The sequence below is a fragment of the Mirounga angustirostris genome, unplaced genomic scaffold, assembly GCF_029215605.1.
Source record: "Mirounga angustirostris isolate CCGP_5_RB_7025 unplaced genomic scaffold, mMirAng1.0.hap1 SCAF_6, whole genome shotgun sequence".
In the NCBI taxonomy this organism is placed as follows: Eukaryota; Metazoa; Chordata; class Mammalia; order Carnivora; family Phocidae; genus Mirounga; species Mirounga angustirostris.
The window spans coordinates 120,808,007-120,833,256 of NW_026991714.1; the positions used below are offsets into that span (position 1 = coordinate 120,808,007).

Consider the following 25,250-nt stretch of genomic DNA (forward strand, 5'->3'; position numbering starts at 1 on the left):
GTCTCCCCTGCCATAATGTCAGCTCAGAGAGGGCACGGACTTCACTTCTGTTCACTGCTGATCGACAGTGAGCTCCCTGAAGGGAAGGGCCATCCATAGCTTATCCATTTTCCTTGACCAGCATCTAGTGTGGTGGTTGTTTTAAAAATGAAAATACTCGGAAAGACTCACTCAAATCCTCTTTCATTAGTTCTTCCCAGTCATTACTGGGGCTTCGTTCTTTTCTCATTGATTAAACCTGCCAGGATCTCCAGGATTTTTAATAGTGCCTAAAACTCTGCCTGAAATATTTTCTCAACAAACACTTAATGAGTACCTTCTATATGCCCCAGGCTTGGGATAAAAAGATGGATAAGAGATAATACCTACCCTCAGGGAACCCAAAGTTTCATGAATCTAAGCTTCTCTACATGGCTTGCTTTCCATAATAAATAATCTGCCGTTAGCATCCTCTCTCCCTACCCAAAATGTCCTTTATTGACATGTATGTACCCTAAACACAAGGTCTTCTCCTTAAGAACTGCTTTAATGTCCATAAGATGTTAGTTGCTTATTTTTTAGAAGTAGATTCCCCATAAACAAAGTTTTCACAAGCCTTTCTCAATACAGCAAGCCTGCAGCACCATGCAAGGGGACTGTACATGTGGAGAATGTTTTCTGAGGACAACGGTTGCTCAGAGTCTACGGTATCCCACTAGTCTCCGCTTCCCTCTCACCTAGCTGCTCCTTGGTGCGCAGGGTGTTGAAGCAAGGTTCAGAGATGATTTGACAGAAGAGCTCTAGAAACATATTCTCTGAGGTGCTCTGCATGTCTGTCTGGTAGTATATCTCGATGCCACAGTTATTGTGAACTTCATTCCTCTGCTGATACACAAACCATCCTCCTAGGAAGTTTCAAAAAGAGAACAGGTTCAAAAACTTATTTAGGGTTTAATAAAGCCAATGTTTTGCCTGGCTTTTTAAAGTTGTTCTATTTGGTTGGTGTTTTTCAGCAATTCCAAACTGCAATTAATTTATTAAGAATGTGAAACTCAACTAACTTACCTAAGGGAATCCTTAGGTAAATATAGCGATTTGAACTTGGTAGGCCCCTCAATAAACATTCATCGAATTTAAGGGGCAAAGAACTTACAAAAGACCCATTTTATGGCTAAGTATTAATTATTAATTAAGTAAGATCCACAGTTAATACAATGTACAAGTTAGTGTATGTACTAGATTAGAAGTAGCTAATACAGATAAAAACCTCAACGGAAATACCACTTATGTTTTAATAAACATACAAAACCAATTCTTCTAAAATTACTAGTTGTGCCTTTATTATTATTATTATTACTGCATTTCAATTTAGTATTTTATTCTCAATATCAACACCCACACTAAAGATCATTTCACAAATTCACACAAATGTGTACAATGCTTGGAGATAACTTAGCCTGATAGCTCCCTGTAGAGAGAGGAAACTAGGACCCCGAGAAGCGGGGGCACGTGTCTAAGGACACCACACTGGAATGGTGGAGAAGAGCGAAGACTAAAACTCAGACGTGTTGTCAAATACCTCACCAGAGTTACGAAGAGATGATCATGCTTTAGGATTTAATAACTTTACTTCATGAGCCGTCAGTGAGCATATATAGTGTTTAGTACTCAGTATAAGACTCCCAAAGAAAACTTCTCAGAGTAGTAATGATGTTTGCTCACTTACAGATGGTGATTCAGACATCAACAGTGAAGGGAGGCACACAAGCTGAAGTCGTATTTCACCGATTTCATTTTTCTGACCAGATCCAAGTTTGACCCACAGTCACACTTTCTGATCGTATACCGACGGCACAAAGTCTCCTCTCATCACAAGTCACTACTCCCAATTTCTAGCCTTTTCACATATATCCCAAACTGTCTCCTCCTTCACAACGCCTGAAAATTTTCTTTTTAAATTATAAATATTGTCTTCTGGAGAGTTAACTGAAGGGCTGTGTAAGACAGTCACACCTGGTCAACTGGCTAAATTAGAATGATTTCTTAACACCCAGCATTTGGAGAACGGGATGTGAACTGAGCTATTTCTGAGCATGAAACAACTGGCGAGTGCACCTGGAAAGCAAAAGAGATAAAGCCCTAGAAGAGGAAAGAGAAAGCAGGAGGTGTGATAAAAAGAGGTGTGAAAGACTGCTTTCAATTTGAACATCTGTTTCTGGACTGGCCTCCCTTTGCCCGACGCCCAAGTGCCATGGTTTCTGAGTGGCAGATCTTGATTCTTCTTGTCTGCCTTGCGGCGGTGAGAGAGAACAGACCAGCACAGGTTTGACACGAACCATTACCAGGTCTGTGATGATGCAGAAGAGTAGAGCTGTGTTCAAGGTATCTCTGCGTGTTCAACAACAATATCCTGAGGTAACACCGTGTTGGAGTAGCTTTAGCAGCTTCTCAAAGGATCCAGACACAGCCCCCGACCTTAAGAATTGTATAGTCCAACAATAGAGATGGACATGCACCTCAATCCCAATGCAAGAGAAGTACTCAGTAGCTTCAACAAGGAAAACTTCAGAAAACCTGTGCTGGGAGGTCTGAAGAGGAGGACTACTTCCAGCTGGGAGTTTGGGGAAAAGTTTAGTGGGATGGGTGGTTTGTAAGATGGGGCCTGGAAGGAAGAATAGGGTACAGATGTCTATAAGGAAGAGAGAAGGAAAGGGAGCACAATTTCAGGCAGATGAAATAGTGTGAGTGTAAAGTGTGTGTGTGTGTGTGTGTGTGTGTGTGTGTAGAGGGGGCCGGCTCAGAGCACACACCACACATGCATGGAGAACAGCCAACAATCACATTTAGCTAAAAACAACAACAAAGAGAACAAAAAAAAACAATGCTTCTCATCCTCAGTCTAATTTACTACCTATTATATAATTTTGAACAATAACTGAAAATAATGCTTAATGAGTTTTTCTATGAAATGAAACCATTGTTAATACAAAAGTAATCCAACACTGCAAACTCCAGTACATTAATTATTACCCATTCTTTTATGCTAATTCCTTATGAAATATGCATGTAATGAATACATGGTGCTGTCTGCACCTGTGAGTTTCCTAAAACTATTTCTGCCAAAGACTCCTATGGGCTTCCAATTCAGTATGATGATTCTAGTGTCCATTTTTCGTAAATAGACTTTATTTCATGCTTCACAGTCAACATTTCTTTAGCTTTGTACCTTTTTTACTTCCTAACTCTTCTATATTCAACTACCAGTCAATCCCAATGTCATTCTCTTCAAAATAATTGCCTACCTCCAATTTCATCTCTTTGGCCTTCCTACAGAGAATTTTCTGGCAGAATTACTTCTCTTTAACCATACTTCTATAAATCATAGAGGATCCCAGTAGATCTTTACCATAAAACCATACATTATCATCCAAGTGACTTCAACCCACCTGTAATCACCCACAACATTATGTCAAAGTAGTCCGTTACCAAAGTTAATAGGACATTCCAACTTACTGTCAGGGAGCTGAACTTCTCTATACCGAACCAGCTGACTTGGAAGGAGAGGTTTTGTATGAGCATGTTCAATGAGGGTGTCTTCAACCATCTGCATAATTCCTAGTGCAGCCTGTGGGAAAAGGGCATAGCACATTACAAAACTACAAATGTTATCTTGTCTGTAAAAATAAAAATCGTATACTGGGTGGTGGCCCATGCAATATGAAAACAACATGCTTGTGAAATACACTAGTTTATCATAAAAGTGGATTTTTAAGCCTTAAAGATATTTGATCCTATTCAAATGGATAAACATTGAATTTGTCAACTGGCAATACAGTCAATATGGTAGAGGTGAAGAAAAACAGAGACCCAGACCAGCATCGACAATGATCTCAATGCTGCGGGAAAAGGTACCGCCAAAGCTGGAGGGGTACTGGTGATGGAAAGTTGGTCCCAAGTGAATGGCCCTGACAATAGACACTTGGGGTTATAGCAAAGCAAAGGAAGTGAGTGAGCATAAGGCTTTTAAAAAACATAAAACTGGGGTGCCTAGATGGCTCAGTCGGTTGAGTGTCCGACTCTTGGTTTCAGCTCAAGTTATGATCTCAGGGTTGTGAGATCGAGCCCCGCATTTGGCTCTGTGCTCAGCGGGGAGTCTGCTTGAGATTCTCTCTCCCTGCGCCCCCCACCTCCACTCACGTGCACTCTCTATCTCTCAAATTAATAAATAAAATCTTTAATAAATAAATCTGACCTTAGTAAAAAAATCCTGTCTCTGCCACTTATTAGCATCTGACCCTGGGCATACTGTTTTGGAGGCAGGATAGCAGAGTAGTAGGGAAAGTGTGGGGTCTTTTTTTTTTTTTTAAGATTTTATTTATTTATCAGAGAAAGAGAGAGAGCGAGCACAAGCAGGGAGAGTGGCAGGCAGAGGGACAAGCAGGCTCCCCGCTGAGCAAGGAGCCTGATGCGGGACTCGATCCCAGGACCCTGGGATCATGACCTGAACCGAAGGCATACACTTAACTGACTGAGCCACCCAGGCATCCCGAGAATGTGGGGGCTTGAGAGAGGCTGCCAGAATTCCAGAATGGGAATTCCAGAAAGCCTTCCATATGCTAAACATTTGGCATGTATCATTTAATTTAATCTTTAAACTCTAATTTACAGATGAAAAAAACTGAGTACTGAGAGGTTAACACATTTCGGAAGAATAAGTATCTAGTATGTGGCAGAGTCAGGATTTAAATGCAGGCTGATTCCACACCATGTGCTCTTATCCACTACACAGTCCTGCTGTCCTACACAGAGAAGGGATAATTATTTCCATTTCCTCCTGTGATTGCACAAGGCAGGCAAGAGCAGAGGAGGCAGCCATGAAAGTAGGTCCACAGTTAGCCACCATCATTCTACTCCCTCATATGCTGTCCTATCTTCCTCCATAGAGCAGAGAAGTCAACACTAATGTGCTTATAATCACACTGTGATGGTGCATAGTCTTAGGCCAGGGTAAAGAAAATCTCTTACACTGATCCATAAAAGTCTGCTAAAACCCCAACCACGCACCTGCTTTGTTATGTTTCCATGGAGAAGGGCTTCGATGTGCAGCCGTGACAGGAGCTGAGGTATGAAGGCCTTAAGGCGAGGAAGGGTGACATCTATGAAGGTGTAAAAAATAGTGAGCTCTACCTATGAGTTTTCAAAGGAAACCACCCTGAGCGAATTGAAGATTTAGAGAAGAATTACAAAAACAGTACAGAGTTCCATATACCCTTTACCCAGTTTCCCCAAAGATTAGTATCTTTCCATAGCACAACGGTCAAAACTAAGAAATTAACACTGCTACAATACTAGTCACTAACACAGTTTTTATTTGATTTTAGTTTTTCCTAATATTCCTTTTCTGTTCCACGATTTAACCCATGATTCCACCTTGCATTTAGTTATGTGTCCTTAGTGCTGTAGGTTTCCTCTAATCCATGACAGTTTCCATCTTTCCTGGTCTTTTATGACCCTAAAATTTTTGAAGAGTACTGTTCAGTTACTTTATGGAATGCCCTGTGAGTCTGTCCAGTGTTTTCCCATGACTAAACTGAGCTTAACTACTCAACTACTAGGAAGAACACCACAGAGGTAACGTGCCCTTATCAATGCATCACATCAGGGGAACATGATGTTGATATGCTGTCGTCCTGGTGATGTTAACACTGACCACTTGGTTACGGTGCTGTCTGCCAGAGGTCTTTACTGTAAGTGCACTGTTTTTATCTTTCAGTTATAACAGAGTAACTCATGTATGTTCTACAAGCAATTAGGTAAAGCTATCTGCCCATCAATGCTGACTTTTCCGATTGTGATTAATAAATATTTATTTGGGGGAAAATATATTTTGAGACTATACAAATATCCTGTTTTCCCTTACTCATTAATTTTAGCATCCAATGGTGCACTGTATCAATTAGTATTATGGCACCATAATAGTGATTTTTCTGTTCCCCTCATTCCTTTTCCATGAATTGATTTGGCTCTTCAATAAGAAAGAGTTGTTCCTTCTCCATTAGGACATCATACTAGTAACTGCTGCCATGGATGCTAAAAACAGTAACTAAAATTCAAAGAGAGACATGGGAAGGGAATTAACCTTACTTACTTACTCTGGGTCTGTCACTTTATATGTGTTATCTTATAAACCTCAAAGTATGCACTACTATCACAATTTTAAAGGTGAGAGAACCAAAGTGAAGGAGATTTAAGTTTCTTTCCAAAGGCATCAAGCTAGTAAGTTAAGTTGCAGAGCTGGCACTTGACCCCTGGTCTGACTAATCTTGAAGTGCATGCTTGCTCTCCAGACCCCGTGAGCTCTCTCTGCAGATCTCTACCACAACACCTACTCTCTTCGCCTGTACTGAAATGATCTGTTTACATTCAGGTGTGGCCACCAGACTGGAACTCCTTGATCCAAGAAACCCCATCTATAATGGATCACTGTTTATCCCAAGCAACTGAAGTCTAGGGCCTGGTGCACAGCAGGCGGTCAGTAAATGCTGTTGAACCAAACTGGACTCTGAGGTTCCTACTACCCTGGCACCTGGACAGCCGACTGACTGGCAGCCACGAGGGAGCCAGCCTCTCACATTGAAGTGTTGCCACATTAAGCCACGTCGACATTACTGGATTATTCTATGTGTATATACATACACCGCAGTAGAAGGATTATTTATTTGAGCAGAGAATGTCAACCAAAAAAGCACTTTCTCTATAAAAAACACATTTTAGATTTCATATGCCTATGATATACTTTATAGAGCTTATTTTGCTTAAAATTTATATACCATCTGACCCAGAATCTAACAAAGGGGGGAAAAATGAAAACCTTTTGCTTTTTGATTATGCTGAGTACAGGTTCAAGTTTTAAAATAGTTTTTAAACCAATTATGTGATTTAAAAAAAAAGGTAAAATTCTTGCTGTTAACTAGACGTGACTCAAACATTTTGCAAAGTCTATTAACTGTCTGGATTAAAAATGCATTAGTTCTGGGGCGCTTGGGTGGCTCAGTTGTTAAGCGTCTGCCTTCGGTTCAGGTCATGATCCCAGGTCCTGGGACTGAGCCCCGCATCGGGCTCCCTGCTCAGCGGGAAGCCTGCTTCTCCCTTTCCCACTCCCCCTGCTTTTGTTCCCCCTCTTGCTGTGTCTCTGTCAAATAAATAAATAAAATCTTTAAAAGAAAAATGCATTAGTTCTAGCTAATGAATTTTATAATCTATATGCCTACCCAATGTCTGAGGCAACCAATAAAATGTCAATACTCTGCTCGATTTGTCACTGAAGACATCAAAAGTATTATACTTACATAGTAAGCATAAGGACTTGTCATAAAATGTCATTAAAAATTCAACACTATTCTTTTACTGCTGAGCATGTGGGGGAAAAGATTAGTTGGTAAAGTAATGCTGAGAAGGGAGACAGATAAAACAATAAAGGGTACTATCAATCTACATTCTTTCTAATAAAACAATCCTGAAGTAATTTCATTCCATTCAGTAGGCATTCATTAGATGCATACTGAGGACATACTTTATACTGGATAACAAATAAAAGAGAATAAAAAGAAGGCATAATCACTGCCCTCAAGGAATTTAGGACTTTCAAGCAAAACTTCTGATTAGAAAAAAAGCGACAAAGAATGACTCTTTAAGCTTTACACATTTTCCAGTTTTTAACTGAACAAATCCAAAGATGCCTGAGCATGCTTCCTATATGATAAGACTTTCAAGCTCAGCCCTTTTATCCTCTTCTGAAAACTTCAATATTAACAAGGTAAGTGTTTTGGTCAAAACCTTTAGTCAGCCACAGAAATCTATGAACAGCAATAACTACCTGCTATGGGTCCAGGTTGAAAGCAGCAAATGTGGCTACACTGCCTGAATACCAAAGCAACTTCGAAGGCCACCACTGTTTTTATATTTGGGAAAAAAAAAAAAAAAAGTATGCACAGCTGTTTTGTTGTTTTTTTTTTTAAGATTTTATTTATTTATTTGACAGAGAGAGACAGCGAGAGAGGGAACACAAGCAGGGGGAGTGGAAGAGGGACAAGCAGGCCTCCCGCCGAGCAGGGAGCCCGACGTGGGACTCGATCCCAGGACCCTGGGATCATGACCTGAGCCGAAGGCAGACGCCTAACGACTGAACCACCCAGGTGCCCCAATGCACAGCTGGCTTTAATAAAACTACAAGTTACTAGAAAGCATAAACACTAGATACCAGGATAAATCATAATGATTTTAGAAAAAAATGAAGAGTGTTATAAGTAGAAAACGAGCCTTACCATCCAGGGCTTCTTTTAATTCATCTTTAGTCCAGGCCACTTCAGTCATCAGCAGGCGGAGGTAGTACATGGCGTGCTGGTGAGGCTGCTCAGCTCGGAAATTGTTAAGAGATCGCATATACTAGTAAAGGGAGAAACAGGTTCATTAATTTTATAAGTCCTTTAAAATCACTTAAAAAATTTCAACTATGGGGCGCCTAGGTGGCTCAGATGGTTAAGCGTCTGCCTTCGGCTCAGGTCATGATCCTAGGGTCCTGGGATCGAGTCCTGCATCGGGCTCCTTGCTAGGTGGGGGGCCTGCTTCTCCCTCTGCCTCTGCCTCTCTCTCTCTCTCTCTGACTCCCATGAATAAATAAATAAAACATTTAAAAAAAAAAAAAGATCAACTATAATCAAACTTCATTCTGCATAAATCCTGTGTTACTGGGATGCAGGAATATCTGTTTCTTTCTCCTTTTTGAAGTGAGGTAATTTAGAATGGGGCTTACTCTAATATTCTCTGATTCTTAAAGGGCGTGCTTTTTCTTTGTCTGGGCTGCTGCTTTATCCCCAGCGTCTGACATGTATTCTAAGTGTCCTCACCATGAGACGTCTTTCACTCCTCAGAAAGTCATCCCCAGTTTTCAGGGCCTGCCCTATTGTGACAAGGTTCTCATGGCAGGCAGACCTCAGTCACAGAATCATGTGTCCTTCTGAAGTGGAGGGTGGATGAAACTTTCAAGGGGTCCCTCACAGCTACTAGGTCTACCTCAGGCTTCTCTCTGAAAGTCAGTGCTGCAACCTGCCCAGCTCTTGAGGGTCAGGTGTCCCCAAGTCACCCAGGGTCACTTTCTGAGGAGAGCATAGGACTTAGCAAAGACAGGGTGAGAGGACTGCCATAGGAGTAGTAGTGCTTCTCCTTTTCTCAAGAATGTTCACAATAGGGCGCCTGGGTGGCTCAGTTGTTAAGCGTCTGCCTTCGGCTCAGGTCGTGATCGCAGGGTCCTGGGATCGAGCCCCGCATCGGGCTCCCTGCTCTGCGGAAAGCCTGCTTCTCCCTCTCCCATTCCCCCTGCTTGTGTTCCTGATCTCTCTCTCTGTCAAATAAATAAATAAAATCTTAAAAAAAAAAAAATGTTCACAATAAGGCAAAATTACCACCTTATGTTTATGAACAACAACAAGATTACAAAAATGAGTTCAGAAAACTTACTGCCTCTTTGATAATTTCAAATCTTTTTTCATCAATCTCAAAGGTAGCCATTTTCTCAATAATCTTCTTTAGCAAAATCGGCTGCTTGTCATTGTAACCTTTCACCGAGAGCTACAAAAAAAAGTTCAGGGTATTAGAAGTCCAAAAATATCACGAAAAAAACCTCCAAATAAACACCTTAAGCTTGATTTTTAAACACCTTAAGCTTGATTTTTAAACACCGAGAAAATCCCAAAGCCAGGTATATTAAAATAAAAGTGAAGAAGAAATTCAACTGATTTATCTTCTCATAAATATAATTTAGCTTAGGAAGAGAATATTAACCATCTTTATTTACTAATAACCCAAAAGCCTATTTTGCTATTCCTAAACAAAGTCAACAACAGGAAAACTCACCTGATGCCAGATTACAGAACACACCACATCATCAAAATTCAAGCTCTCATTAAATCAAAATTAACTACAGACTGTGTTTTAAGTTTTATCTTCAAAAATAACTTCTAAGGAATGGCAGGCTTAAGGTTTTTATAGATGTGGTAAGAAGGTAAAAATTACCAGTAGTATCATCTAGCCAACTGTTAGGTAGGTCTCAAAATTGTTTCTATTTAAATATTTTTTTAAATTCCTCTTTGGCGATGTCAGGCAGCTCCAATTTCGTGTGTGGGTGTGTCTATTTTTGTGGCATTTTGCCATTTTTGTCATTCAATGTTGCCCAAAAAGGATCTACACATCTCACCATTGCTTGTTTAATGAGTTCTCCTGATGCATCAAAAGCCAACGGCAAAACAGATGTACTGTGAGGACACACTGTCTGTACTATCAGGATTTTTGTCTTGGGACAATTTAATAGTCTCCAAAACTGAACACTGGGGAAAGCTGGGAATGCCTATTATTATATTTCCACACAATGGCACCCACAGCAATAGAGGACACACCGCAACTAGAATACCCAAGAAAGCCTCTACCTTATACAAAATGATAGGTAAGAACCTCAGGAGTGAAGGTCATTACTGGCCATGGACAGCACATCATGTACCATGGGAACTAGATTAACAACTAGCAGAAAGCTCATTCTGTCATAAATTAAAAACTACCTATTTTAATGGTAATATGCTACTAAAACTCAATAGCAAAAAATAAATAACAGATTATTACTTTTCTATTTGGAGTTTATTTTGATCTCTGAGCTTCAAATTTCCCTAGATGCTGAAAATGGTTATGTACATTAAATGAAAACTACTGGAAATTTTACTTGTGGGGAAAAAAAAAAAGGCACTGCAAAATAAAATTTTAAAACCCTAAAACCTTTTGCATAAGAATTCATAAACAGGAGTACAGAGTACACAGCACATGCTCTCATTTTAGTTGTTACTAAAATGTACAATATTTTTTCAAGAAAAGTGAAGATGAATGTGTGCCATAGAAGGGATGTTAATTTGGAAATGAGATAAAAGCTTGGAAACACAACAGAAATAGTTTTAGGAGAAAAAAATCTAGTTATTTCTTTGGATGTTTTTAATAATGCTTATTTTAAAACACACTTAAAAGTAGTTAATGGTGCATGCTACAAAATAAATTAAATGAAAACATCAAATGTATTTGAACACAGGATTCTACTGCTGTCAGCAAAAATAAAGGAAGCTTACAGAGGAGTGAAATTCAAGCACCACAACAATAACTACAGTTATTTTTCACTTACAGATGTTAATACAGTCAAGCACATGGAAAGAACATGCTTTCAGAATTAGTGTGTTTCACATTTCAAGCAGAGGAACATGCAAATAAATGTAGCACACATACATGTTCACAAATTGCACGAAACTCTACTGAATCATTCATTAGTGGAACTACTACTAATTTGAGTTCTTCAATCATCAAAAAGGTGCAAGGAAAAAACCATCAACCTTCTTGTTTAAAAAATGCAGAAGTTAATAGTTTTCCCAAGCTCAACATAATGCTTAAACGGTGTGGCACCTTTTCTTTGGTTTTCATTTTACTTACAAGTATTGCATTCATTCCTGATGCAATGCCATAGCTCAAACCTGAGAGGCGTGCTGCATATGTATACTCTTTTAAATCATCCTTCAATAACCTGATAAACAGGTATGTCATGTTGCAATGGAGAGGATCAGCATAAATGTAGCGACTAACAAAAAGAAAAACAAAAGAAATGCTTTGATACCTCAAGCAGTGGCATGGTAATGAAGAAACATGACCGAAGAGTATGGATATGCAGCCTCATGATCTGAATGTCTAGGGAAACAGAATCAGCCAACCTTGTTTTACAATGCCAGGAAGACATCATTCTGTTGTCAAAGACCAAGATTTCACATAGAGAATGGGTGAGATTTAAACCTCAATCAGGGTCCCATTTTGTTTGAGGAGGAAAATATGACAATCTGATGAAAGATGTTTAAAAAAAAATAAAAACAGAAATCAAGGAAAATTTGCATAATGTGAATGTAATCACTGAATACTTAGAATAAGAGCTAACTGAAAAATTAAATGAGAAAATATGATTAGCCATATTTTTTTTTAAAGAAATTAAACTCATACCCTCAATCAAAAACACTTCCATCAAATCAATATAAAAAAATGTTGATGAGTGGAAGGCTCTAAGACGTGGGTACTTACATACATCCCATAGATGGTATTTTGGAGGTCATAGCTCAAGCCTGCTAGCTCTGCTGCATATGCATACTCGTTGAGTGAGTCTTTGAGGAGCTCAAGGTACAAATAGGCCATGTTACAGTGCAAGGGGTCCACATAAGCAAATGGGCTGGAAGAAAATGTTGACAGTAAAATAGCTGATTTATTACTTCCCAATGTGATGTGGCCTTTTGAGATGGATCAAGAAAGTGAACATCGGTTATTATCATTTCCTGAAGATATGGTTTGAATTCTTGAGTCTGTTCTTCTCGGGAGGCAAAAAACCACAAGATGTCTGAAAAAGAAGCCCAAAGTATGCCATGTGTGCTGGTGGTGGCGAGGAGGGAGAAACAACTGTTTGCCCCAGATGGTGTGTGGCCAAACTGACAAGTTAGAAATGCAGGGCTGGGGCGCCTGGGTGGCTCAGTCAGTTAAGCGTCTGCCTTTGGCTCAGGTCATGATCCCAGGGTCCTGGGATCGAGTCCCGTGTCGGGCTCCCCGCTGAGCAGGGAGTCTGCTTCTCCCTCTGCCTCTGCCTACTTGTGCTCTCTTTGTCAAATAAATAAAATCTTTAAAAAAAAAAAATGCAGGGCAGGTAAGGAGTGGGAACAGGCTAAAAGGCATGCCTGCGTTGAGGTTAAAAGGAGGAGGCATGGTTGGGCACCTGGCGGGCTCAGTTAGAAGAGTATAAGACTCCTGATGTTGGGGTCGTGAGCTCTAGTCCCACACTGGGTGCAGAGATTATTTAAAATTAAAAAATAAATTAAAAAAAAAAAGGAGGCATGACCAACAGAGCTCATCCGACATTAGCATGTCTTCCTCCCTCTAAGCAAGCCATACCCTGGGTGGACCTGAGTATGAGACTGAGAAGTTTGTGTGCTGTGATTTTTGAACTTAAACAAGAAAACGGAGACCTGTGAAATGTTAACTCATCTCTGAGTTTCCCCCCAAACCAATAAAGCTATAGCACTGTCAGTAAAATAATTGATAATTCCCACCATATAACTGCAGAGAGAGCTATGAAAAAATATTAAAATAAAAAAAAAATACTTAAGGGACGCCTGGGTGGCTCAGTTAAGCGTCTGCCTTTGGCTCGGGTCATGATCCCGGGGTCCTGGGATCAAGTCCCGCATCGGGCTCCCTGCTCAGTGGGAAGCCTGCTTCTCCCTCTGCCTGCCGCTCCCCCTGCTTGTGCTCTCTCTCTCTGACCAATAAATCAATAAAATCTTAAAAAAAAAAAAAACAAAGTGAAAAAGAGCAACCAAAATGAGGAAACAATCAGAGAGTACAAAAACTAAATAGGACCACAGAGATCACCTAACTTAATCATTTCTTGAATAAGAAACACAGCTTTCTGCATGTAACCTGGGCGGGTAATGGCAGAATTCAGATTCAAATGCAAGTCAAATGACCTACTCATTGGATTATATGACCTCACTTACCTTTATGACAAACAAGTAAGAGTCATTCACTCAACAAATGTGTATCACACGCTTACTACTATAATACACGGAAGCAGGTATGGTTCAGAAGAGCCTAGTGCTAGGCCCTTCTCTAGGTACTGGGAATAAAATCAGGCAAAGTCACTGACCTGACAGAGTTTAATAGTCTAGTTAGAGGAGAGAATAAATTTTAATATATCAAGTGGGGATAGTGCTATGAAAAAAATTAAGCAGGGTAAGAGGAACAGGAGTGAAGGTGGTGGTAGTAAGAGAAGACTGCTAATTTACATAAGATAGATAATCAATGCCTCTCTCATAAGGTGACATCTGGGCCTAGACCTGAAGGAAGCAAAGGAGCAAGCTCTGGGGATATCTGGGTGGGACCGGTTGAGGAAACAGCCAGTGCAAAGGACCCAAGGCCAGGTGCCTGCTTGGCTTGTTTGGCAGCAAATTAAACTTTCACTGTATCTGTAGCACAGTAAATATAACTACTGTACTGACAGCAAAGGCAACAATTTTATCAAAGCTGATAATGAAACAAAAATAGAGGAGGCTTAGCCGCTAAGAGAATTAAAATCAAAGAGAAAATTCTCTAACTACATAAACATTCTCTATCCAGAAAATCTAAATGGATTGGGGCGCCTGGGTGGCTCAGTCGTTAAGCGTCTGCCTTCAGCTCAGGTCGTGATCCCGGGGTCCTGGGATCGAGCCCCGCATTGGGCTCCCTGCTCGGTGGGAAGCCTGCTTCTCCCTCTCCCACTCCCCCTGCTTGTGTTCCCTCTCTGTCAAATAAACAAATAAAATCTTTTTTTTTTTTTAAGATTTTATTCATTTATTTGAGAGAGAGAGGGAAACAGCATGAGAGGGGAGAGGGTCAGAGGGAGAAGCAGGCTCCCCGTGGAGCAGGGAGCCCGATGGGGGCCTCAATCCCAGGACCCCAGGATCATGACCTGAGCCGAAGGCAGTCGCTTAACCAACTGAGTCACGCAGGCGCCCAAACAAATAAAATCTTAAAAAAAAAAGAAAGAAAGAAAATCTAAATGAATGCTCGGTCACTGAATTTTTTAAGTACTGTATTATATACATGACACACTTCCTTCTTTAGGCAAACAACAGCTCAGAAACGCACAGCACAATTCACAAAAGCAAAATTATCAAATAAAAGAGAATCTAGGAAGGGCTTGGCCCCACAGGCACCTGTGTGCCGATCTCACGTGGAAGTGAAAAGCCAGAAAAAGCCAAGTCTGGGAGCTCAGAGCCATATGGCTCAAGCTTAGAATGCAATTCCAAGAAGTGTCCTAAAATGCTGCAAGCACAGCAACTGTGCTGGTGAGCTGTAAGAGAGAACATGATTCAACCACAATGCTTACATTCTGGTTCATTTGTTAATGAAAAAAAATTTTATTTTGTATTCAGGTGCTATATGCTTAAATATGGATCAGAGTTTTTAAAACTGTAACTAAGTATGTGTAATATAATCCTATTTCTGAAGATACTAAAAGGGTATACACACACAAAATGTCTTAAAGAATATACAAGAAACCTAACAGTGTGAGCTCTAGGAATAGCAGAACACGGAGAGAGGGACTTTTGGGAAGTAGATGTTTTTAGTTCTAAGAACTGCACTGGATAGTGTAGAGAATGCAAAAATATCAAATGGTCTCTCAAAAGGTAGAGAAATTCACAATCATAGAAGTCAAATGGGAAAGTGGTGACAAGCTGCTTGGAATGTTACAAAAACACTCTGAATATCAAAAAATAAAACCAGCTTTGTAATACTTTCTACCAACAATAAGCCACAGCCAGACAGTTCATGTTTAGTGTGAAAAGTAAACAATCTCAGCATAGCTCCAGATAAGTCCACGAATCTCGTGCTATAAAATACAATGTTTGCATCCCCCTACAAGCTCATCCATACATGTTGGTGAAATACTAATTTTCTACTTAGAGTTTCTTTTTCCCTATTCCAAAACATTTAAAATGCATTTAGTTTAAGTTTCATGTCAAGTCAATCAATAAAAATTAGTGAACGTTATTACATGATGCTAGATTTATTTCATAAACACACACCACTGAATTTTAAATAAAAATTATGCAGTACAAACTCACAAAGTAAAATTTGAACTGGATGATATACTTTACTACAGAAATAAATAAAAGGAAACAGAGATGAACTGCAGATTTATATTGAGAAATCATTCCAACAGTAGTATTCATAAATGTTACTAAACATGTTCTTCTTTTTTAATTAAATCATTTTTAAGTGACCACGCCAAGAACAGAGAAAACAATATCTAAGGGCTTCAGATGTTTAAAGGCTGGAAAAGACTCAAAACCATGTAGTAACTACTACCTCCCCCTCTGGGCGAGTTTCAGAATACAAAACCGAAACTACATCAGAAAACACCCTCAATTATTTAATCTTTCTTGAATGAAATTTCTGGGTGAGTCTACAGCCTCCCCAGACTCCAAAGTCCTGAAGGCTAGGAAGGGTCCTCCTAATGGCTAACATAAATCACGTCAGTTAAAGGGTGTGCTCATCAGTGCAAAGGAAGAACTGACACCCTTGACTTTTACAATATCCCTTACCAGCAGCAGCCTTCCCTGGTCCAGGCTACGTAACTCTAGTTTCTTTCATTTCTACACATGGGTCATCCCTGAAGCAAAGACAACTTTTAGGAATGGGATCATTGATTTTTAAAAGAAACTTTGTAGCCAGATTCATTTTACATACCTGAAAAATTCAAAGTTGAGACAAGCCTTTGGCAAGAAAAACTTATCATCTTGTTTGAACCAGAGTTTGCTCATAGCTGTATCCTGTGATGGAGAAACAATCTGGTTAATAAAATATGGGCACATTTGGCAAAAAGCTCAATCAAACTACTCTTCAAGAGGAGTAGGAGAGGCAATGTTGAGAGTTTCATGGCCTTGAGGCATACTCAGAGGGTCTCCAGGTGGGAAGGTGAAGAAAGAAAACTGCTGATTCTGGTAGCAGAGAGAAATCACCCTTCTGTCTCCCCTGGGTGAGGGAGATGGGGGACACAGCAGAGGAAGAGATAGACTGGAGAAGCCAATACCAAGTGTCCTATCCCTGTCTTTCTGAACACTGAGAGGCAGACGCAGGAGTCCTTAGCGGAGTGCGGCAGCCAGCCTTCAAGGGGGGCTATAGCAATCCCTACCTGTTGGCATTCCATCCCTGTATAGTTGTCTCTCCCACAATGAATCAGGATTGGTCTATGTGAGCAAGACTATGACAGAAGCGATGGCATGGTACCTCTGAGATTAGATTCTAAAAGACATTATGGATTCCATCTTGATCACCCTCTTTCTCTCTTGAATCACTCACTTTGGAGGAAGCCAGCTTCCATGTCAAACAACTCTACTGAGAGACCTATGTGGTGAAGAGCTAAGGCCTGCCAACAACCACAAAACTGAATTTAGAAGAAAATCCTTCAGCCCTAATTGAGCCTGCTGAGATTATAGCCTTTGACTATAATCTAATAAGAGACCCTGAGCCAGAATTACTCAACTAAGCTACATCCAGATTCCTGATCCTCAGAAACTGCATGGAGATAAATGTTTTCAGTTCCTAATTTTTGGAGGAATTTGTTATGTAGTAATAGATAACACAGCCAGAGATGAACAAATAAGCCACTACTTTAACTCTCCACTTCACTCATACTGTATTAAAAACTCTTGAAACTCTGACAAGAGATATAAATGTTCTCCTTAGTTTACTTTGAGAAGACCTATTTAAAACAAACAACAAAAAATAGGAGAGGTAAACAAGCTTTCTCTTTGAATAACCTAACCTCTAATTCATTAAAATGTCATTTTTTTCTTCTCAAACTTTTAATTTATATTCAACATACAGTGCAATATTAGTTTCAGGAGAATTCAGAGATTCATCACTTACATACAACACCCAGTGCTCATCATAACAAGTGTCCTCCTTAATACCCATCACTCACCGAGCCCATTCCCGCCACCTCCCTCCATCAACCCTGTTTGTTCTCTATCTTTAAGAGTCTCTTATAGTTTGGGGGCACCTGGGTGGCTCAGTTGGTTAAGCGACTGCCTTCGGCTCAGGTCATGATCCTGGAGTCCCTGGATCGAGTCCCGCATCGGGCTCCCTGCTCAGCAGGGAGTCTGCTTCTCCCTCTGACCCTCCCTCCTCTCATGTGTGCTCTCTCAAATGAATAAATAAATAAATAAAATCTTTAAAAAAAAAAAAAGTCTCTTATGGTTTGTTTCCCTCTTTTTAATTTTCATCTCCTCCCTCCCCCATATGTTCACCTGTTTTGTTTCTTAAATTCCACATGAATGAAACCATATGGTATTTGTCTTTCTCTAACTTATTTCACTTAGCGTAATACACTCTAGCTCCATCCACGGGGTTGCAAATGACAAGATTTCATTCTTTTTGATGGGTGAGTAATATTTCATTGTATATATGTGCCACATATTCTTTATCCATTCATCAGTTAATGAACATTTGGGCTCTCTCCATTGTTTGGCTAGTGTTGATAATGCTACTATAAACACTGGGGTGCATGTATCCCTTCAAACATGTATTTTTATAACCTTTGGGTAAATACCCAGTAGTGCAATTGCTGGATTATAGGGTAGTTCTACTTTTAACTTTTTGAGGAACCTCCATACTGTTTTCCAGAGCAGCTGCACCAGTTTGCATTCCCACTAACAGTGTAAGAGAGTTCCCCTTTCTCCACATCCTCGCCAACACCTGTTGTTTCTTGTGTTGTTAATGTTAGCCATTCCAACAGATGTGAGGTGTTATCTCATCGTGGTTTTGATCCGTATTTCCCTGATGATGAGTGATGTTAAGCATCTTTTCATGTGCCTCTTAGCCACCTGGACGTCTTCTTTGGAAAAATGTCTATTTGTCTTCTGCCCATTTCTTAACTGGATTATTTGTTTTTTAGGTGTTGAGTTTGGTAAGTTCTTAGATTTTGGATACTAACCTTTCATCAGATATGTCATTTGCAAATATCTTCTCCCATTCCATAGGCTGCCTTTTAGTTTTGTTGATCGTTTCCTTCACTGTGCAGAAGCTTTTTATCCTGATGAAGTCCCAATAGTTCATTTTTGCTTTTGTTTCCCTTGCCTCCTGAGACATGTCTAGCAAGAAGTTGCTGCAGCCGAGGTCAAAGAGGTTGCTGCCTGTGTTCTCCTTTAGGATTTTGATGGTTTCCTGTCTCACATTTAGGTCTGTCATCCATTTTGAGTTTATTTTTATGTAAGGTATAAGAAAGCAGTCCAGTTTTCCCAACACCATTTGTTGAAGAGGCTGTCTTTTTTCCACTGGATATTCTTTCCTGCTTTGTTAAAGATTAGTTGACCACAGAGTTGTAGGTCCATTCCTGGGTTTTCTATTCTATTCCATTGATCTGTGTCTGTTTTTGTGCCAGTATCACACTGTCTTGCTGATCACAGCTTTGTAATAGAGCTTGATGTCCAGAATTGTGATGCCTCCAGCTTTGCTTTTCTTTTTCAGGGTTGCTTTGGATATTTGGGGTCTTTTGTGGTTCCGTACAAATTTTAGGATTGCTTGTTCTATCTGTGTGAAGAGTGCTCGTGATGTTTTGATCGGGATTGCATGAAATGTGTAGATTGCTTTGGGTAGTCTAGACATTTTAACAATGTCTGTTCTTCCGATCCATGAGCATAGGATGTTTTCCCATTTCTTTGTGCCCTCTTCAATCTCTTTCATAAATGTTCTATAGTTTTCTGAATACAGAACTTTTACCTCTTTGGTTAGGTTTATTCCTAGGTATCTTACAGTTTTTGGTGCAATTGTAAATGGGATCAATTCGTTGATTTCTTTTCCTGCTGCTTCATTACTGGTGTACAGAAATGCAATAGATTTCTGTACACTGATAGTATATCCTGTGACTTTGCTGAATTCATGTATTAGTTCTAGCAATTTTTTGGTGGAGTCTTTGGGTTTTCTGCATAGAGTATCATGTCATCTGCAAATAATGCAAGTTTGACTTCTTCCCTGCCAATTTGGATGCCTTTTATTTCTTTTTGTTGTCTTGATTGCTGAGGCTAAGACTTCCAGTACTATGTTAAATAGTCTTGTTCCTGACCTTAGAGGAAAAGCTCTCAGTTTTTCCCCACTGAGGAGAGCTATGGGTATCCCCACTGACATCAGCTGTGGGTCTTTCATATACGGCTTTTGTGATGTTAAGGTATGTTCCATCTATACCTACTTTGTTGAGGGTTTTTATCAAGAATGGATGCTGTATTTTGTCAAATGCTTTCTATGCATCTATTGAGAGGATCATATGGTTCTTATCCTTTCTTTTATTAAGCTAATGTATCACATTGATTTATTTGTGAATATTGAACCACCCCCGCAGCCAAGGAATAAATCCCACTTGATCATGGTGAATGATTCTTTTAATGTACTGTTGGATTCAATTTGCTAGTATCTTGAGAATTTTTGCATCCATGTTCATCAGGGATATTGGTGTGTAATTCTCCTTTTTAGTGGGGTCTTTGTCTGGTTTTGGGATCAAGGTAATACTAGCATCGTAGAAGGAGTTTGGAAGTTTTCCTTCCATTTCTATTTTTTGGAACAGTTTAAGAACAGGTGTTAACTCTTCTTTAAATGTCTGGTAGAACTCCCCTAGAAAGCCATCTAGCCCTGGACTTTTGTTTGTTGGGAGATTTTTGATTACTGATTTAGTATCTTTGCTGGTTATGGGTCTGTTCAGATCATCTATTTCTTCCTGTTTTAGTTTTGGTAGTTTGTATGTTTCTAGGAATTTATCCATTTTGTCCAGATTGTCCAGTTTGTTGGCATATTATTTTTCATAATATTCTCTTATGATTATTTGTATTTCTGTGGTGTTGGTTGTGATCTCTTCCCTTTCATTGATGGTTTTATTTATTTAGGTCCTTTCTCTTTTTGATAAGTCTGGCTAAGGGTTTATCAATTTTATTAATTCTTTCAAAGAACCAGCTCTTGGTTTCATTGATCCATTCTGGGTTTTTTTGTTTGTTTCTGTATCATTTATTTCCACTCTAATCTTTATTTTTCCTTCTGTTGGCTTCAGGCTTTATTTGCTGCTCCTTTTCTAGCTCCTTTAGGTGTAAGGTTAGCTTGTATATTTGAGACTTTTCTTGCTTCTTGAGGAAGGCCTGTATTGCAAATATACTTCCCTCTTAGGACTGCCTTTGCTGCATCCCCAAAATTTTGGACTATTGTGTTTTCATTTTCATTTGCTTCCGAGTACTTTTTTATTTCTTCTTTAATTTCCTGGTTAACCCATTCATTCTTTTAGCAGGATGTTCTTTAACCTCCATGTATTTGTGGTCTTTCCAAATTTTTTTCTTGTGGTTGACTTCAAGTTTCATAGCATTGTGGTCTGAAAATATGCATGGAATGATCTCGATCATTTTGTACTTGTTGAGGGCTGATTTGCGTGTGACCCAGTATGTGATCTTTTCTAGAGAATGTTCCACGTACACTCGAAAAGAATGTGTATTCTGCTGCTTTAGGATGAAATGTTCTGAATATAAGTTAAGTCCATCAGGTCCAGTGTGTCATTCAAAGCCATTATTTCCTTGATTTTCTGCTTAGATGATCTGCCCATTGCTTTAAGTGGGATGTTAAAGTCCCCTCCTATCATTGTATTATCAATGACTTTATGTTTGTTATTAATTGATTTATATATTTGGGTGCTAAGCTGGGGGCATAAATATTTACAATTGTTAGATCTTATTGATGGATAGATCTCTTAATTATGATATAATGCCTTTCATCTCATTGTTACAGCCTTGTTTGTCTGACGTAAGTATGGATACTCTGGCTTTCTTCTGACATACATTCACATCCCCTCACTTTCAATCTGCAGGTGTCTTTAGGTCTAAAATGAGTCTCTTGTAGGCAGCATATAGATGGGTCTTTTTTTTTTTTTTATCCATTCTGATACCCTATGTCTTTTGATTGGAGCATTTAGTCCGTTTACATTCACAGTAATTACTGAAAGCTATGAATTTAGTGCCATTATATTACCTGTAAAGTCGCTGTTCCTATAGACTGTCTCTGTTCCTTCCTAGTCTTTGTTACTTTGGGTCTCTCCTTCCCGCTCAAGGGTCCCCTTTAATACTCCTTGCAGGGCTGGTTTAGTGGTCACGAATTCCTTTAGTTTTTGTTTTTCTGGGAAACTCTTTATCTCTTCTTCCATTCTGAATGACAGCCTTGCTGGATAAAGTATTCTCAGCTGCATAATTTTCCCATTCAGCACATTGAATATATCCTGCCATTCTCTTCTGGCCTGCCAAGTTTCTGTGGACAAATCTGCTGTGAACCTGATTCCCTTGTAGGTTAAGGACTTTTTCCCTTGCTGCTTTCAGGATTCTTTGTGTATTTTGTGAATTTGACTATGTATGTCTAGGTGATGCCTGGCCTTTGTTGAATTTAATGGGAGTTCTCTGGGCTTCTTGGATTTCAATAACTGTGTCCTTCCCTAGATCAGGAAAGTTTTCAGTTAATTTGCTCAAGTAAACTTTCTGCTCCTTTTTCTTTCTCATCACTTTGTGGGATTCCTATGATAAGAATGTTACTATGTTTTAAGAAGCTGCTGAGTTCCCTAAGTCTACCTTCATGATCCAATACCTTTCCCTCTTCTTTTCAGCTTCATTTTTTTCCATAATTCTATCTTCTATATCACTGATTCATTTCTCTGCTTTGTTCATCCTCATTGTTATGGCATCCATTAGGGTTTGCATCTCAGTTATAGCATTTTAATTTCGGTCTGACTAGATTCCAGTTATTTTAACTCTACAGTAAGGGATTCTCTAGTGTCTTCTATGTTTTTTTCAAACCCAGGTAGTATTCTTATAATCATTGTTTTAAATTCTAGTGTAGAGGTACCTGGGTGGCTCAGTTGGTTGGGCGTCTACCTTCGGCTCAGGTCATAATCCCGGAGTCCCTGGATGGAGCCCCACGTCCAGCTCCTCGCTCAGTGGGGAGTTTGTTCTCCCTCTGCCCCCCTCCCCCGCTAATGTACTCTCTCTCTCTTTCTCAAATAAAAACACCTTTTAAAAATAAATAAAAGTTGGGGCGCCTGGGTGGCTCAGTCGTTAAGCATCTGCCTTCGGCTCAGGTCATGATCCCAGGGTCCTGAGATTGAGCCCTGCATCGGGCTCCCCACTCTGCGGGAAGCCTGTTTCTCCCTCTCCCACTCCCCCTGCTTGTGTTCCCTCTCTCGCTGTGTCTCTCTCTGTCAAATAAATAAAATCTTAAAAATAAATAAAAATAAATAAATAAATAAATTCTAGTTCAGACATCTTACTTATATTTGTATTGGTTAAATCCCTGGCTGTTACTTCTACTTCCTGTTCTTTCTTTTGGGATGAATTCCGTCTTGTCATTTTGTCGAGAAAAAACAAAAACAAAACAAAACAACAACAACAAAAAATTAGATCCTAGGTGTGTTTGGGTCTGCTTGTCAAAAGAAGCTAGATCCTATTTCCCCTAGAGCTAAAGCTCTGCAGCACTTTATGATCAGTAGACTTGGTACATGCAAGGGGTTTGTGCTGGCCTGGGGGAAGGGCCTGCTGCACTGATTCTCAGGCCTATTTGCCTTGTAGAGATGGGGGGTGTAAGTGGCTCCGATCTCTACTTGATGGTACTGTTTAGCTCACTGAGGTCAGTCAGTGCTGACGGGGTGGGGGTGAGGGGGAAGAATGGGGGATATAGCTCTGCTCTGCTCTCTCATCCCTGCAGTGGAAAACTTGTGCCCACCACTATTCAGGAAGCTCTCACAGAAGAGCAAACAATCACCCCTCTTGTGCCCCAGCTTCCATCAAATCCCTGCCTTCACCCTGTGTCCAAGCTGTTTCATCTCAGGGTGCAGCTGGGTTTCTAAACTCCAAATTTTAGGGACTCCCGCAGCACCACCCCGTGCTGATCCTCTGGGGGAGGATGTCTCCCCACTTTTGCTGCTTGTAGCCAGTCCCAGGAAAGTGGTCACAGGACTGTGAAGCGGTTCAGAGTTTATGGCAAAGCAGAACCAAAAGCAGGCACTAAGACTCCCTGCCCTCAGCTGGTGTCCCTGCTCCTATGCCTGGGAACAGTGCAACACATTGGTGCCACCCTTTCTTCTGTCCGTGGAGAGGTCTTGCTGCCACTCCTAAATGCACTCCAAACAGGGGAACTGTTTCCCCCTGCGACCCAGGGAATCCTCAGACTATACTGTCCACTCCCAGGCATCCACCCTTCCTCCCCACAGGAGCACCACTAAGCCAGGCATGACCCTGCCAGTAGGAGACTTCTAAAACTTCAGATTTTGTGTTCCGCTGCTTATAATACCTTGTGGTAGTCTCCATAAGTAGGGCTCCCTCCCTTCTGCAGCCCCAGCAGTTCTTATCTCCCCCAAATCAACTCTCCACAGCTCCAACCTTCCACAATTCTACTTGTAGACTTGCAGTTTTGTTCTCTCAGTGCTCAGATTGATTTCTTGGGTGTTCAGAATGATTTGATATTTATCTAGCTGTGTTCGAGGAATGAGGCAAGCTTAGGTCCCCTTACTCCTCCGCCATCTTAACTCCTCCCTTAAAATGTCATTTTTAAAGAAAAATGGTTGTCTAGTTAATAATCTAGTTGCTTGAGATAAATTTCAAGTTTCTAAACACTAATTCATCTCATTGAGTTGATCTGAATGTTAGGTCCTTTGAAGAAAAGAAAAAGAAAGATGTAGGTCTACAGTGGTGAGTTTAGAAAGAGAATTTAGGAAAGGGGATGTGCAGTAATAATTTGATCCATTTTTCTACACAATTTACTCGAGGTGTGAAATAATGACACGAAAAGAACATTCTGAAAAAGGGGAAAAAAAAAAGCTCCATTTCTCAATCATCATTCTCAACGGCTTATTAACTTCCTAACTTCCTTGTTCTCATCAACTTCCTAAAGCCACTCTAACAAATTGAGAACTTTTTTTAAGGGCAAGAAATCCAAGAGCTTCCCTTGGATATGCTTTCTTCCAAGGTTTAGAAATTCTCTTTATCTCTAACTTTCATGATGCAGCGCAAATCAACTTCCTTACTTAGTCTTCAGTGAATATGGAAAGTAGGCCAATAACTTTCAGATCTGTGGTTGTACCCCAGACTTCATTTTTTTTTTCTGCGAAGAAAACAATACCCTAGATTCTAAATTGTTTAGTAGTTTGTTTGCTTTAACTTTTCTAGCCTTTTAATATTCCTTGCAGCTATTCTTTCTACAACTTTCTAGTAACTCTTAGGCTGTGAGCCCCCAAAACCAACAGTACCAAATGAAAGAAATCATCTCTCCAGTCCCTCCCGTGTAATAGGTGTATCCCCTAAATTTAAAAATCACCGATTCTAATATGTTACCTTAATAAGAGAAGGGTACGGTGTTGCTTCTTTTTCTAATGATAAAATCTCAAAATTCGTAGGAATAAATTCATTCTTCGTTGGAAGTTTAAATTTACCATTCAGGTCAGCATTTTGCCATTTCTGGATGAATAATGAAAAACACAAAAGCAATTAAAGTTGGATTCAAAAGTTTAAAATAGTCCTTTTGCTTAATATCTAGGCAAATATTAAGGGGATAAATGTCACACAGCTTTTCTTTTCCCCCAAGATCCACTGATGGCTTTTTGTGAAACGTGA

The 25,250-nt window shown here is 39.9% G+C and overlaps 1 protein-coding gene across 3 annotated transcripts in view; it reads right to left on the bottom strand.

Moving 5' to 3' along the window:
* IDE (insulin degrading enzyme) overlaps nucleotides 1-25,250 on the bottom strand; it is a 107,480-nt gene that overhangs the window by 10,313 nt on the left and 71,917 nt on the right. For 2 of the 3 annotated variants that reach the window (XM_045878423.2, XM_064595024.1), the window contains exons 13-20: nucleotides 24,972-25,094; nucleotides 16,321-16,403; nucleotides 12,130-12,274; nucleotides 9,496-9,606; nucleotides 8,304-8,424; nucleotides 5,044-5,135; nucleotides 3,493-3,604; nucleotides 717-884 (exon numbers count right to left, since the gene is read on the bottom strand). In XM_045878423.2, coding sequence (XP_045734379.1) covers nucleotides 717-884; nucleotides 3,493-3,604; nucleotides 5,044-5,135; nucleotides 8,304-8,424; nucleotides 9,496-9,606; nucleotides 12,130-12,274; nucleotides 16,321-16,403; nucleotides 24,972-25,094 — 955 coding nt within the window. Of the gene's footprint in view, nucleotides 1-716; nucleotides 885-3,492; nucleotides 3,605-5,043; nucleotides 5,136-8,303; nucleotides 8,425-9,495; nucleotides 9,607-11,496; nucleotides 11,642-12,129; nucleotides 12,275-16,320; nucleotides 16,404-24,971; nucleotides 25,095-25,250 lie in introns of all 3 variants that reach the window. The other variant, XM_045878424.2, reaches the window with a different exon arrangement.